Raw genomic sequence first — 12,751 nt, 5'->3', positions numbered from 1 at the left:
TGCATTAGTAGGAGCATTGTCAGCAGATCGCAGGAAGTGATTATTCCCCTCTGTTCAGCATTGGTGAGGCCGCATTTGGAGTATTGTGTCCAGTTTTGGGCCCCGCGCTACAGGGAGGATATTGACAAATTGGAGAGAGTCCAGCGGAGGGCAACAAAAATGTTTAGAGGGCTGGAGCACATGAATCATAAGAAGAGGCTGAGGGAACTGGGCTTGTTTAGTCTGCAGAAGAAAAGAGTGAGGGGGGGATTTGGTAGCAGCCTTTAACTACGTGAAAGGGGGTTCCAGGGAGGATGGGGCTAGGCTGTTCTCAGTGGTGGCAGATGACAGAACAAGGAGCAACGGTCTCCAGTTGCAGTGGGGGAGGTCTCGGATCGATATTAGGAAACTCTTTTTCAGCAGGAGGGTGGTGAAGCGCTGGGATGGGTCACCTGGTGTCAGGGTCTGTCAGCCCCTCACTGAAGCCGACACAGCCCCAGGCCAGTGCAGAGAGGCCAGCTCAGGCCAGCCTGACTGACAGGGCGGGTCAGCCAATGAGGAGCCAGGAGGGCAGGGGTCCCGTCCTCCGTGTGAGCTGCAGCTGCCTGGCCTGGGCCGAGCCGGGCCGAGCTGAGGCAGAGCAGCCGGGCTGGGGGCAGAGGAGAGGCCCAGGAGCTGGGCAGAGAGCGGGGCCGGGCTGGGGCTGGGGCTGGGGATGGGCTGGGGCCGTCTGGGCCGGGTGCGTCAGTGAGCGGCTGGGCAGCGACGTGGGGCTGACCCTGGGCAGGGCCCGGCGCAGGGAGACGCCCCCAGCCCAGAGGCCGCGCAGGCCGGACTCAGGGGGTCGTGACCCCGACGGGGGGGCTGACGCTGGGCGAAGGGCCCTGCCCCCTAGCGCCTGGGGCGTGTGGCTGCCCCAGAGCCCGTGTGCGACCCACGGCGTCCCTACCCCACAGCCAGGCCTGGGCAGGGCCTGCGACGTGTGACCCAGACTGTGAGCGTCCCTCACACCCCACAGACGCCATGTGTGGGGCCGGGCAGTGGCAGGGGCAGCGCTGGGTGTTTGCCTTCCCCCTTCCCCTCGTGTCTGTGTGTGTATCTGCTGTGCGGTTGGTGTGTGTGTAACACGCTGTGTGGCTGTGCACGGCATGCACTGATCAGTGGGGCAGGGACGCGCCCGGTGCAGGGTTAGTGCCCGCAGTGGGGCACCCTCGTCCCTGCCCTACGGGACCACGGCAAGATTGGGGGGTTCAGCCCCAGGGATCCTGGACCAACCTTGTCGGGGTTACGGGGACCCCACCACAGACGAGAGTGGGCGGGGAGCCCTCGAGGTCAGGCCGGCCTGTGGGTAAAGGGTGTGGGGGCGAGGTCTGAGATCCTGTTGCTAGCCAACTGCACCGGGGCCGTGTGTGAGCCAGGAACGTTCCCCACAACAGCAGGCCCATCCCCGCTTACACTAAGGAGGTTCTTGAATTTCCATCCTGACAGATTTTTAAGGCCCGGCTTGACAAAGCCCTGGCTGGGATGATTTAATTGGGGTTGGTCCTGCTTTGAGTAGGGCATTGGAGTAGATGAGATCCCTTCTTAATCCCTTGAGATCCCCTCCTGAGGCCCCTTCCAAGCCTCGTATTCTATGATTTTTGGGGCGTAGGTGCTGTGCTGGCTCCTAGAACTGCTTCTGCTGCCAGTGTAAATAATAAGCATATGGATAAAGTGGGAAAGGCAAAGGCAGTGAATATGGGGTTTCAAGGTCTTCTGCACATCCTGTCCCAACTGTCTGTGTAAGCGGAGTGTGAGCTTCTTCTGAGGTAATTCCAGAAAAGGATGACACACTTCTGTAAATACGCACACCCGTAGTTAATTTAGGTAGGATGTGATGAGAAGGGTTCACTATCTTCATGCTTCAGGGCATAAACTGAGTGCCAGGTGGGGTCAGGAGGGAATCTTGCTCCCTCTTCATAGGTCGTATTGTACAATTTGGTACGTGGCAACGGCTTTAGGTCCTCCTCTGAAGTATTTAACACAGGTGCTAGAGAAAGGACATAGTGTTGTTATTAATTATTTATCTGTTTAGGGAAACACCCAAACTCTTGGCCTCAAGGATGGATTTTCTTCACTAACTGGAAGTCAGTTTGTGATGATTCATTCATAGGAAATCTGAGAAATCTGCACCTGCCTCCTCATTTTAGTGCAACACTCAGTGGCATTTTCAGGACTTTTGAAATAACAAAAATAACTACCTCTTATATAGGTCTCAAAGTGCTTTACGAAACCCCTTCATCTGCCACTGAAATGCAGCTACTTCTTGGGTGGAAAGTGATGTCTTTAACAGTGCACAGCAACACTACACAGTAATTTTACAACAAAAAAGGAAGAATACTGTGTTTGGGCTGAAGTTGTCTTACACAGTTTTAGATTTGTTTTAGAAAACAGTTCAGTAGAATAAAAGTCAATACAGACAAATGCATGGTCCTACACTTAGGAAGGAAAAATCAAATCTACAGCTATAAAGTGCAAGCACTCGAAGAAGAAAAAATGGCTCTTAAGCTTTTTGACAGGTGTTCTTTGAGATGTGTTGTTCATGTCCATTCCAAGAACCTCTTCTCCCACTCCGCTGGCCTGCCGCTCTGTTGTGTTTAGGTGGGAAGAAGGAAATGAGCGGGCGGAGAGCTGGCAGGGTCCCATGTGTCAGTGCTGTGATGTGCAGCACGAGAGCTGACCCGACAGATATCACTAAGAGAAAAACCTTCTCTCAGCGGTGCACATGGCACATGCACACCTACACTGCAATGTATCTGAGTCACAGATCTGGGAGAACAACGGTTACGAAGGGTTAGGAACTGTTTCCTAGCTGGGCTGGATGAGATGTGATTCCCCACAGCCATATTTCATGGACAGTTGAACATGGGACACGAATGCTGAGAAGCCAATAATAATGACACAAGGAGAATCTCAAAGCTGTGGACTAAATAAAGTTCCCACACGACTGGATTGGGGATATTAGCAGGAGTTGTGGGGACCCTGGAGGGGGAGAATCGGGCACAAGACTGTTCCTGCACTGACTGGGAGAGGAACGCACCGTGTGGGGGGCAGGGTGTGCAGTGATAGTGGAGCAGAGTCCTGAAAAAGGCAGGAATGCTGCTTGAGATAAAAAAGCACGGCTGTACCTCTGGGTCCTCATATGGCCCTCCACACTGCTCGTCCCCATATGGGTGCCCCAGAATTAAAGGATTTTTATCCTCACAATCCCCTGAGGCAGGGAAGTCCTCTCCCTATTTTACAGAGGGGAAACTGAGGCCCAGAGTAGATTAGGAGATGAGACATCCGAGATCACACAAGACGTCTGTGGACAACCTCGGAACTGACCAGGTCCCCTGGAGTTCCAGACCAGCGCATGATCCACAAGACCCCAGGGGGAGGTTGTCAAAGGCAGAAGGTCAGTGGGCAGCAGAGTCCCATCGAATGTGGATGGACAACGGACACCTCATTCACCTGTGAACATCTCCCTGCACCCTCCCCACCCCAATGACAGCCTGTGCAGTTACTGTAGGTGGGATAAAGAGACAAAGGCCGTCAGTCCACAGGTTTTGAGGTACGTGCTGATCACTGAAGGGGGCTCAGGAAGCTGCGCTTCCCCATGGCAGGATATTGCACCCAGAGGCTTTTATGACTAAGCTGGGGCAATCTGTATTGCCCTCTGTCAGAGAGGCTATCGGATGGCAAGGACTGTTACTCATTGTGGAAATCCTACGTTTGAAACAGAGATGCACAAGTGCCTGTCCAGGTTCACGTCATGGTGTCAGGGATTCAGCACAGGGCTCATCATCCGGGAGTAGCAGCGGATGTTCAGATTCTATGACAATTAGCAGCAGCACAGAAATGCTGATAGAGAAATGGGCACTTCTAACCCTTGGCTCTTCTTTTCTCTCTGGGGTTTTAGCAGTGCAGGACAACTCTAGCAAGTCTGCAAGTCTCAGTGCTCTGACAATCTGAGTCTCTGTTATTGGTTAATCATTTCTTCACTCTCGGGGGAGGCTCTTTGGCTGAAATTCTCCAGGGTCTATTTTCTGCTGTTCACGCTGCTCACGGAGCGCAGGGAATTTTCCCGGAGTCCTGACCAACCTGAGAGTCCTTAGGGACTGTACAGGGAAATCATAAAGGTACCTGCGTGAGTGTCAGACGTGAGATTCTTACCCTCATTCTTGGGTCGCAGTAAGGAGATTTCGTCTCTCGGCTGCGTGGGATTCTGGTGAGTTGCCTGTTTCTGAAATAGTGCTAAGGGCTCAAGAATAATCTGGGCAGGAATTCTCCAGCACGGAGATGTGAACTGCTTAATATTGTCAGAATATGAAGGGATTTAAAACTGGAACTGAAGATTTACTGGAAATAGTTCAGACAAATATTTTCTTTAAGATAATTTCCTTGTCTCTTGCTGTATCCCTCCATCTGTCGCGGTATCTCCCTTTTTCTAGTCTGTGGAGTTTTTTCTCTTCTATGCTCAAGTTCTACAATTCAGCCACTTTACTGCCAGGTTAAGAAGTGTAGCCAGAACCTCTGCAGTGGGTATTTGTGATACCCAAATTGTAGGATACGAATGGGTCACACAGGGTTTTACATGCTGGCCAGATCCTGCTCTCACCTTCTGCCTTCAGTGTCTTACCCTAGATTGACACCTGCATCACTGAGAGCAAAATCAGAGCCCCTGTGTTTGGAAATCCTCACCTTTCACGCCTGGTCTCAGCATGCCACAGAAACGGGGGTCTTCCTTCAGACTCTTTCAGCACCGTAACAGAATAGATCTCCCTGCTGCAGGACCTGTAACCAGGATTTTTACAGCAGGGGGAAACTAAAGCTCAATACTAAAGGTGACATCTTGGTCCCAATGAGATCAATGGTAAAACTCCCATCAGGGACAGGTTGTCACCTGAACTCCACATTTAGGGACTTAAATAAAAGGTCTGATTGTCACCAGCCATGAGCCTCCAGTGACTCCAACTGGAGTCGTCGTACGGCCTCTAAGGATGGGTGAGCTCATTCAGGCTAGAGAAGAGCTGAGCGGAGAGTAGCTGAAATCTTAAACCTACAGCTGAGAGGTTCAAAACAATTAGGGTGACAATTTTTGGGAGTGGTCTGCTCTTTCCCTTCCCCTGCCTCTCTGTTTCTGTAGAAGACGAGATGCACAAAAATGCAGTAAAAATAAAAGCATGTCTTTGACTTAGAGGAAAGCAGGCAGTGTTGGAAATCTCACTGGGGGAGATCCAGGCACACACACTGTTTGTGTGGGTGGTGCAGGATGTACTGTATCCAGGTCACAGTGGCACAGAGTCCTGAGACAGGGTGAAATAGGGAATGGACATCCTGCCTATTTCACACACCAAAGAGGTATAACTAGCCCTCCTGCAATCTCCCCAGGCAGGGGTGTCTCAGGCTGCAATGTAATGTGTGCACACTGTAGTAGATAATCTCTGACACCTTCCCCATCCAGCCCATCCCTCCTCCTATGACCAGTCCCACAACAGCGTCATGGCATCTTCAGCAATTGCCAACACAGAAACCCAGACACAACTTCCTGATGTTGCTTTTCTAACTGGAGGGAATACGCTAAAGCTTTGTGTTGTTTTGAGGAAGAGTTACTCGTGCTGGCTACTTTTAGTCTCCACGTCCTCTCTCCCCTCCCCTCGGGTCTGTCCCTCTCCTCTTCCCTGCACACGCTGAGCTGCTGCTGGGGTTCCCTTCACCCCCGGACAGGCTGTGCAGGCTGCTCCTCCTCCATCCCCCCTTTCCCTGATGCAGCCAGACCCAGAGTTTAACCCAGGCTGTGTAGATATTTGTACGAGCTGTCACTGTGTGGTGTGTCCGGCACCTGGTGCTGGTCCTGGGTGAGTGGGATCACTATATGGCAGTGCTGGGGCTTGTGGGGGCAGGGAGTGGGGGCACAGACAGGCGGGCAGCACTGCTCAAATTCAATTTTTCTTCTGATTGTTGGTCCCAGGTGTGGTCCGAAAGATGAGATCCGACAGGCAAAGCTTATGCAAAACTAATTTTATTAGGGAGCAGGGGAGCAACAACCGCATCTAGAGACGACTCACCCAGTCACCGCCAATTAACACCGCCACATCAGCAGAGTCTGACAGGCTTCGGTGGGCTATCAGGGACGGTTGGCATCCGGGTCATCTGAAGCGCTGTCCAACGGTTCAGAAAGGTTTTTATTAAAGTCCAAGGAGTACTCTTACCACCCCCTTCTGGTTCTACCCAGGGAGAGTGATTTTGAGAGAATTACACCGCAGTGTACGTGACAGCCTGCTATGAGCCCCATGGCGGATAGTGTGCCGTTTGATACATGACTGTCCGCTTCCCTGTCCGCTTCCCGCCTTATGGTAATTAACATGGCGTCCTCGCTGACCGACATCAGTGGGTAGTGGCTCACCAGGCCAGTACTGGGAGCTTTCCTGTCCCCGAATGTGTCTGGGCAGGTCTCCGGGCCTCTTTCCCCAGGCGAGCCAGAGAATTGCAGCCTGGATGTCACAACCTTTACTCATTTTTTTAAAAAAATTTTTTAAATGGTTCTTGAATGTTAATTACAGAGCTTCGGGCATTTCCCCAGTGGAAAGAACCATTGATCTTGGCTCCTCAGCTGGTTCCGTCTCCCATCGGATCTGAACCTGTCTATAATCGCCTTCCCCATCCCAGGCTGCTCTGATTCCAACACTACGCTGGGCACAAGCATCTTCTCCAGGCTTCCCAGTCACCCGTGGCTCCCACAGCCTCTGAACCACCCCAAGCTCCCCACAACTTTTCCTGTGCAGGGGTGAGGTGCCCCCGTCCCAGCTGCTCCCTTTCCTAGGGGGAAAAAGGTGACGGTGTCTCTAAGGTGAGGAACGTCACACCCCGAGCAGCAGATGCCAAGGCACCTGTGCTGCTGCTCTTGTTGCTCCCACACACACACTGGGTGGGGCTTCGGTGGCCACTACACAGCAACAACGAGCAAGCTGAGAAGTGTCCACGGTATATAACAAGAGCTGGCAGTTCTGGATCATGAGCCACTGGGACACAGACGCTGCACCCGGCACTCTATGGGATAATTTGTTAGCCAGCTCTGTTTGCCATTAATAGGACAGTTGTACATACATTCCTCAAGGTGCAGATTTTCTGCGGTAATGTCAGTATTTTTCTTATCTGAAATGTTCTTTCATGCAGTAGCTCACAGGAAGCCTCACACCTGTGAAAAACACGCCTAGAGTGTCGTTTTCAAAGCTTCAAAGTCACATGAGACTTTTTCCCCGTGGGAATAAATTCAGCACTGTCATGACTAAAAAAAAAAATGCCTTCACTTATGCTCAGGCACCAGCTTGCAGACAAAATGCCTCCAGCTGTTCACAGAGCCCCAGGCCAGAAGTTACCACTGTGATCACCTAGTCTGATCTGTACAGCACAGGCCAGAGACCTGCCCCCAAGGAATTCCTCGAACAGTGTTTATAGAGAAACATCCAACCTTGGATTAGAAATTCTCAGAGATGGAGAATCTGCCATGACCCTTGGTGAATTGCTCCAACGGTTAATTATTCCCTGTTTAAAAGGTTTACACATTATTTATAGACAGAAATTGTCCAACTTCAACTTCCAGGCATTGGATGGTGTTAGAGCTTTCTATGCTAGCCTGAAAAGCCCATTATTCATTATTTGTTCCCTGTGGGTACTTGTAGACTGTTATCGTCACCCCTTAACCATCTCTCTTACATTAAACAGATTGAGCATTTTGTGTCTATCACTGTAAGGCAGGATTTCTAGTCTTTAAACATTCTTCTGAATCTTCTCTGAATCCTCTTCAGTGGATGAACATCCAACTTTAATTGTGGACACAAGAACCGGACACATTCTTCCAGCAGCAGTTGCACCAGTGCCAAAGAAAGAGGTAAATAACTTCTCTCCCTCTACTTGATATTCCCCTGTTTATCATGCTAAGATCACGTTAACACTTTTGGCCACAGGGTCACGCAGGGAGCTCATGTTTAGCTAATTCCCCCTTCATGCCTCCCCAATCTTGTTCTGAGTCACTGCTTCCCATCCTTGTCAGTTAACAAGGCAGAATAACGAAACCACTGTACTTCTCTTGTCTCAGACAAAGCCAGATGTCTTTAAGAACGTGTCTTACCAAAAGAAAGAAGGAAAGTAACACAGCACAAAGTCCCAGCCTGTCACGATAACGTGTATTTCTATGGTTCGTCTAGTCAAATGTCCTCTCCCTGTAAACCATTACACCAGGTCCCTGCCCTGAGTTCATATAGTTAAATTAGAACCTTCTAAGATGTTTGAGGGGTTCAAGCTATTCCCCTCATTAGGTGTATATGTTTCACTTATTGACATAGAATGTCATCTCCCATCATGCTCCTCGTTCACTGGGCTTGCTGAGCTCCCTCTGAGAACATCTCTGGACTGGACTATGGCCGAAATAATTTGCTGCCATATGAAAATCGTAGAATACTAGGTTTGAAAGGGACCTCAGGAGGTCGTCTAATCCAACCCCAGACTCAAAAAGAGAACAAGACTAAATCATCCCAGCCAGGTCTTTTTCATGCCGGGCCTTGAAAACCTCAAAGGATGGAGATTCCATCACATCCCGAGGTAACCCATTTCAGTGCTTCACCACCCTCCTTCTGAAAAAGATTTTCCTCATATCCAACCAACACCTCCTCCAGTGCAATTTGAGACTTTTATTCCTAATTCCATCATCTGCTACTATTGAGAACAGCCTAGTTGCATGGAACAATGCTTCAGGTAGTTGAAGGCAGCTATCAACTCCCCCGTCGTTCTTCTCATCTTCAGACTAAACAAGCCTAGTTCCCTCAGCCTCTCCTCATAAGTCTTTTGCTCCAGCTCCCTTATCATTTTTGTTGCCCTCTGCTGGACTCTCTTCAACTTCTCCACATGCTTTTTGTAGTGGGGGGATGAAAACTGGACACAATACTCCAAATGCAACCTCACCAGTGCCGAATAGAGAGGAATAATCACTTCCCGCAATCTGCTGGCAATGCTCCTTCTAACACAACCCAATATGCTATTAGCCTTCTTGGCAACTAGGGCACACTGCTGACTCATATCCAGCTTCTTATCCATTGTTATCCCCAGGTCCTTTTCTGCAGAACAGCTGCCTAGCTCATCCTTCCTGAGTCTGTAGCTGTGCATGGGATTCTTCCGTCCTAAGCGCAGGACTCTGCACTTGTCCTTGTTGAACCTCATCAGATTTCTTTTGGCCCAATCCTCCAGTTTGTCTAGGTCCCTCTGTATCCTATCCCTACCTTCTAGTGTATTTACCACTCCCCCCAGCTTAGTGTCATCTGCCCACTTGCTGAGGGTGCAATCTACCCCATCCTCCAGATTATTAATGAGGATGTTGAACAAAACCGGCCCTAGGACCGACCCCTGGAGGCACTCCGCTTGTGACCGGTTGCCAGCTAGACATGGAGCCTTTCATCACTACTCGTTGAGCCCTATGCTCTAGCCAGTTCTCTATCCATTTTATAGTCCATTCATCCAACCCATACTTCCTTAACTTGCTGATAAGAATACTGTGAGAGACAGTATCAAAAACTTTGCTAAAGTCAAGGTATATCACGTCCACCACCTTCCCTACATCCACAGAGCCAGTCACCTCATCATAGAAGGCAATCAGGTTGGTCAGGCATGACTTTCCCTTGGTGAATCCATGTTGACTGTTCTTGATCACCTTCCTCTCTTCCAAGTACCTTAAAATGGATTCCTTGAGGACCTGCTCCATGATTTTTCCAGGGATTGAGGTGAGGCTGACCGGTCTGTAGTTCCGTGGAGCCTCTTTCTTCCCTTTCTTGAAGATGGGCACTATATTTGCCTTTTTCCAATCAACAGGGACCTCCCCCAACTGGAACGAGCTTTCAAAGATAATAGCCAATGGCTCTGAAATCACCTTAGCCAACTCCCTCAGCACCCTCGGGTGCATTGCATCCGGCCCCATGGACTTGTGTATGTCCAATCTTTCTAAATAGTCTTGGACCTGTTCCTTCAGCACTGCAGGATGTTCACCTCCTTCCCATTCTGTGCCGCCCAGTGCAGCAGTCTGGGAACTGACCTTGTCTGTGAAGACAGAGGCGACAAAGGCATTGAGTACCTCAGCTTTCTCCACATCCTCTGTCACTAGGTTGCCTCCCACATTCTGTAAGGGGCTTACACTTTCCCTAATCTTCCTCTTGTTGGTAACACACCTGTAGAAACCCTTCTTGTTCCCCTTCATGTCTATTGCTAGCTGCAGCTCCAATTGTGCTTTGGCCTTCCTGATTTCATTCCTGTATGTTCGATCAGCATTTTTATAATCCTCCCTAGTCATCTGACCAAGCTTCCCCTTTTTTGTGTTTAAGTTCACCAAAGACTTCTTTGTTAAGCCAAGTTGGATGCCTACCATATTTGCTGTTCTTTGTGCACATTCCCTCTGAGTTCCCTCAGCTGCTCCTTATAAGTCATGTGCCCCAGCCCCCTAATAATTTTTGTTGTCCTCCACTGGACTCTCTCTAATTTCTCCCCTTCCTTCCTGTGGTGGGGGACTCAAAACTGGACACAATACACCAAATGTTGCCTTACCACTGCCGTCTAGAGGGGAATAATGTACTCACCTTACTGCTCACCCCCCTTTCTAAATTGTTGGAACTATAAAATATTTAAACTGTTATTTGTTATCACGTGTGTAACCCCTTCGCTGGGCTTCTCTCCCTTCACAGGCATCTGAGTATTTCTGAGCCTGATCGGCGACTCGACCAATTCATGTCAGCTTTCAACCTCACCCCCTCCATCCCACTAACATTCATCTTAAATGGCATCCCTGGACTGGAAGCTGCCCACATCTGGATTTCCATCCCTTTCTCTACATTCTACATCATCAGCCTGTTGGGAAATTTCACGGTTCTCTTTGTTGTCACCAAAGAGGAGACACTGCACAAGCCCATGTACCTGCTGCTCTGCATGCTGGCGTTCACAGACATCGGCATGTCTACCTGTGTCGTGCCAAAGGCACTGTGCATATTTTGGTTCAGTTTCAAAGACATCAGTATGGATGGCTGCCTTACCCAGATGTTCTTCCTTTACCTGTTTAATGCTACACAATCAGCCGTCCTCGTGACAATGGCCTTCGATCGCTATGTTGCCATATGTGACCCTCTGAGATATGACACCATCCTCACCAACACACGAATCACTAAGCTAGGGCTAGTGGGTTTGATACGAGCTGTTCTCTGGGTTCTGCCAGCGCCCCTGCTACTGCGGAGGCTGCCATTCTGCACCAACCGTGTTATCCCCCACACGTACTGTGAGTACATGGCTGTGTTGAAGATCTCATGTGGGGATACCAGAGTAAATGAGATATATACACTGGTGATAATATTAATGACCATCGGGTTAGACCTGACACTCATTGGACTAACCTACGGGCTGATCATCAGGGCCGTCCTCAGAATCTCCTCAAAGAAAGCTCACCAGAAAGCCCTCAACACCTGCACAGCTCACATCTGTGTGATGCTGATGTCTTATACTCCCTTCCTCTATGCCGTCCTGACACACAGGTTCGGTCAGGGCATCGTTGCCCACGTTCACTTCCTCTTGACCAACCTCCATCACTCTTTGCCCCCCATGCTGAATCCTATCATTTATGGGGTCAAAACTAAAGAGCTTCGTGACAAAGTGGGAAAATACATCTGCAGAATGTGATCGCCTGGGGCCACTGACTTTAAACCAGCATGACAGGAGGGGGAAAGTATGTCTCCTCGTTAATCAAAGGTGCTCTGCCCCTAGTTGGTTGAACTCAGCCTTGTAGAAGTTCCCTGTTTCAGAAATTCCTTACACATGTTGTCTTATCACTCCATCACTATGCACTGCCCTCTCCATTGCTAAGTTCCATCTCTCTGACCATCACCTGATCTCTTTCACAATCACCTGTCATCCCCTTGCCCCACACACGCTGTCACTCGGCCTTTCTGTGACTTCCAGACCACCAAAGCTGATGATATTTCACAAGCTCTCAGCCCTCAGCCCTCAGCCCTCCTCCATCTTTGACTCTTTTCCTCCTCTCTGCTATCACAAGGTCCCTAACTCTGCCAGCCTGCAGGCTCCAACAATCCCTTCCAGTCCTGAGTCTTCCCAAATCAGTCTCTCTGAATTCTTACCTAGCAGCCACTCGGAGTTTTCCCCTCTGCTTGGTCCCTCCCAAAGCCATGAAATCTACCCTCCATTATCGGTTTATTTTGGTACACACATTGCACACAGACTGGGGACAAAATAAACAAAAGACAGTGGGAGTCACCAGGCACATGCCGTACTGGAGGGCTAGTCCCGCACAGGGCTCTCTTAGAAACTGTGGCATTTCCATTTCTGATTCATACTCAGAAAGTAGGGCAATCGATTAGTTATCTTAGATGTCTGTACATAAAGCCTGGGGAAAAAAGCAGAAGGAATTGGAAGTCTTGGCACAGACGACAAACTACGATGTGATTGGAATAACCGAGGCTTGGTTGGAGTTGTTCTTGGTGGATGTCACCAGAATCTCAGACCTCGCGGACTACACCCGATGGGCTGGCTAGATACCATGGCACTCACCCAACACACAGAGCTGCCACTTCCCGTGTACTCAACTTGTGCTCCCAGAAGTGAATGTTGTCTTGTCCCCTACATAGCTTCTGTTTCCCTAATGGCCCCTAGCCTTTCTTAGGTGTTAAAATGGATGCCACCCACCGCTCACAGGCCCTTCTGACCGATG

General features: G+C 49.8%; 1 protein-coding gene across 1 annotated transcript; it reads left to right on the top strand.

Annotated features, from left to right (window-relative positions):
- Positions 1-10,728: 10,728 nt before the first annotated feature.
- LOC137156345 (olfactory receptor 52N4-like) lies at positions 10,729-11,706 on the top strand. The gene has a single exon (XM_067553065.1). It carries the CDS (start codon positions 10,768-10,770, stop codon positions 11,704-11,706), a length of 939 nt encoding a protein of 312 aa, XP_067409166.1. The 5' UTR covers positions 10,729-10,767.
- Positions 11,707-12,751: the final 1,045 nt, after the last annotated feature.

The sequence above is a fragment of the Emydura macquarii genome, unplaced genomic scaffold (genome assembly GCF_026122565.2).
Source record: "Emydura macquarii macquarii isolate MOO-44397 ecotype Brisbane River unplaced genomic scaffold, CSIRO-AGI_Emac_v2 contig_1447, whole genome shotgun sequence".
NCBI lineage: Eukaryota > Metazoa > Chordata > Testudines > Chelidae > Emydura > Emydura macquarii.
This window is presented reverse-complemented; position numbering and strand designations above follow the sequence as displayed.

Bases quoted from the DNA above. Each gene is read 5' to 3' on its own strand.
- LOC137156345 (XM_067553065.1), top strand. From the start codon at position 10,768: ATGTCAGCTTTCAACCTCACCCCCTCCATCCCACTAACATTCATCTTA.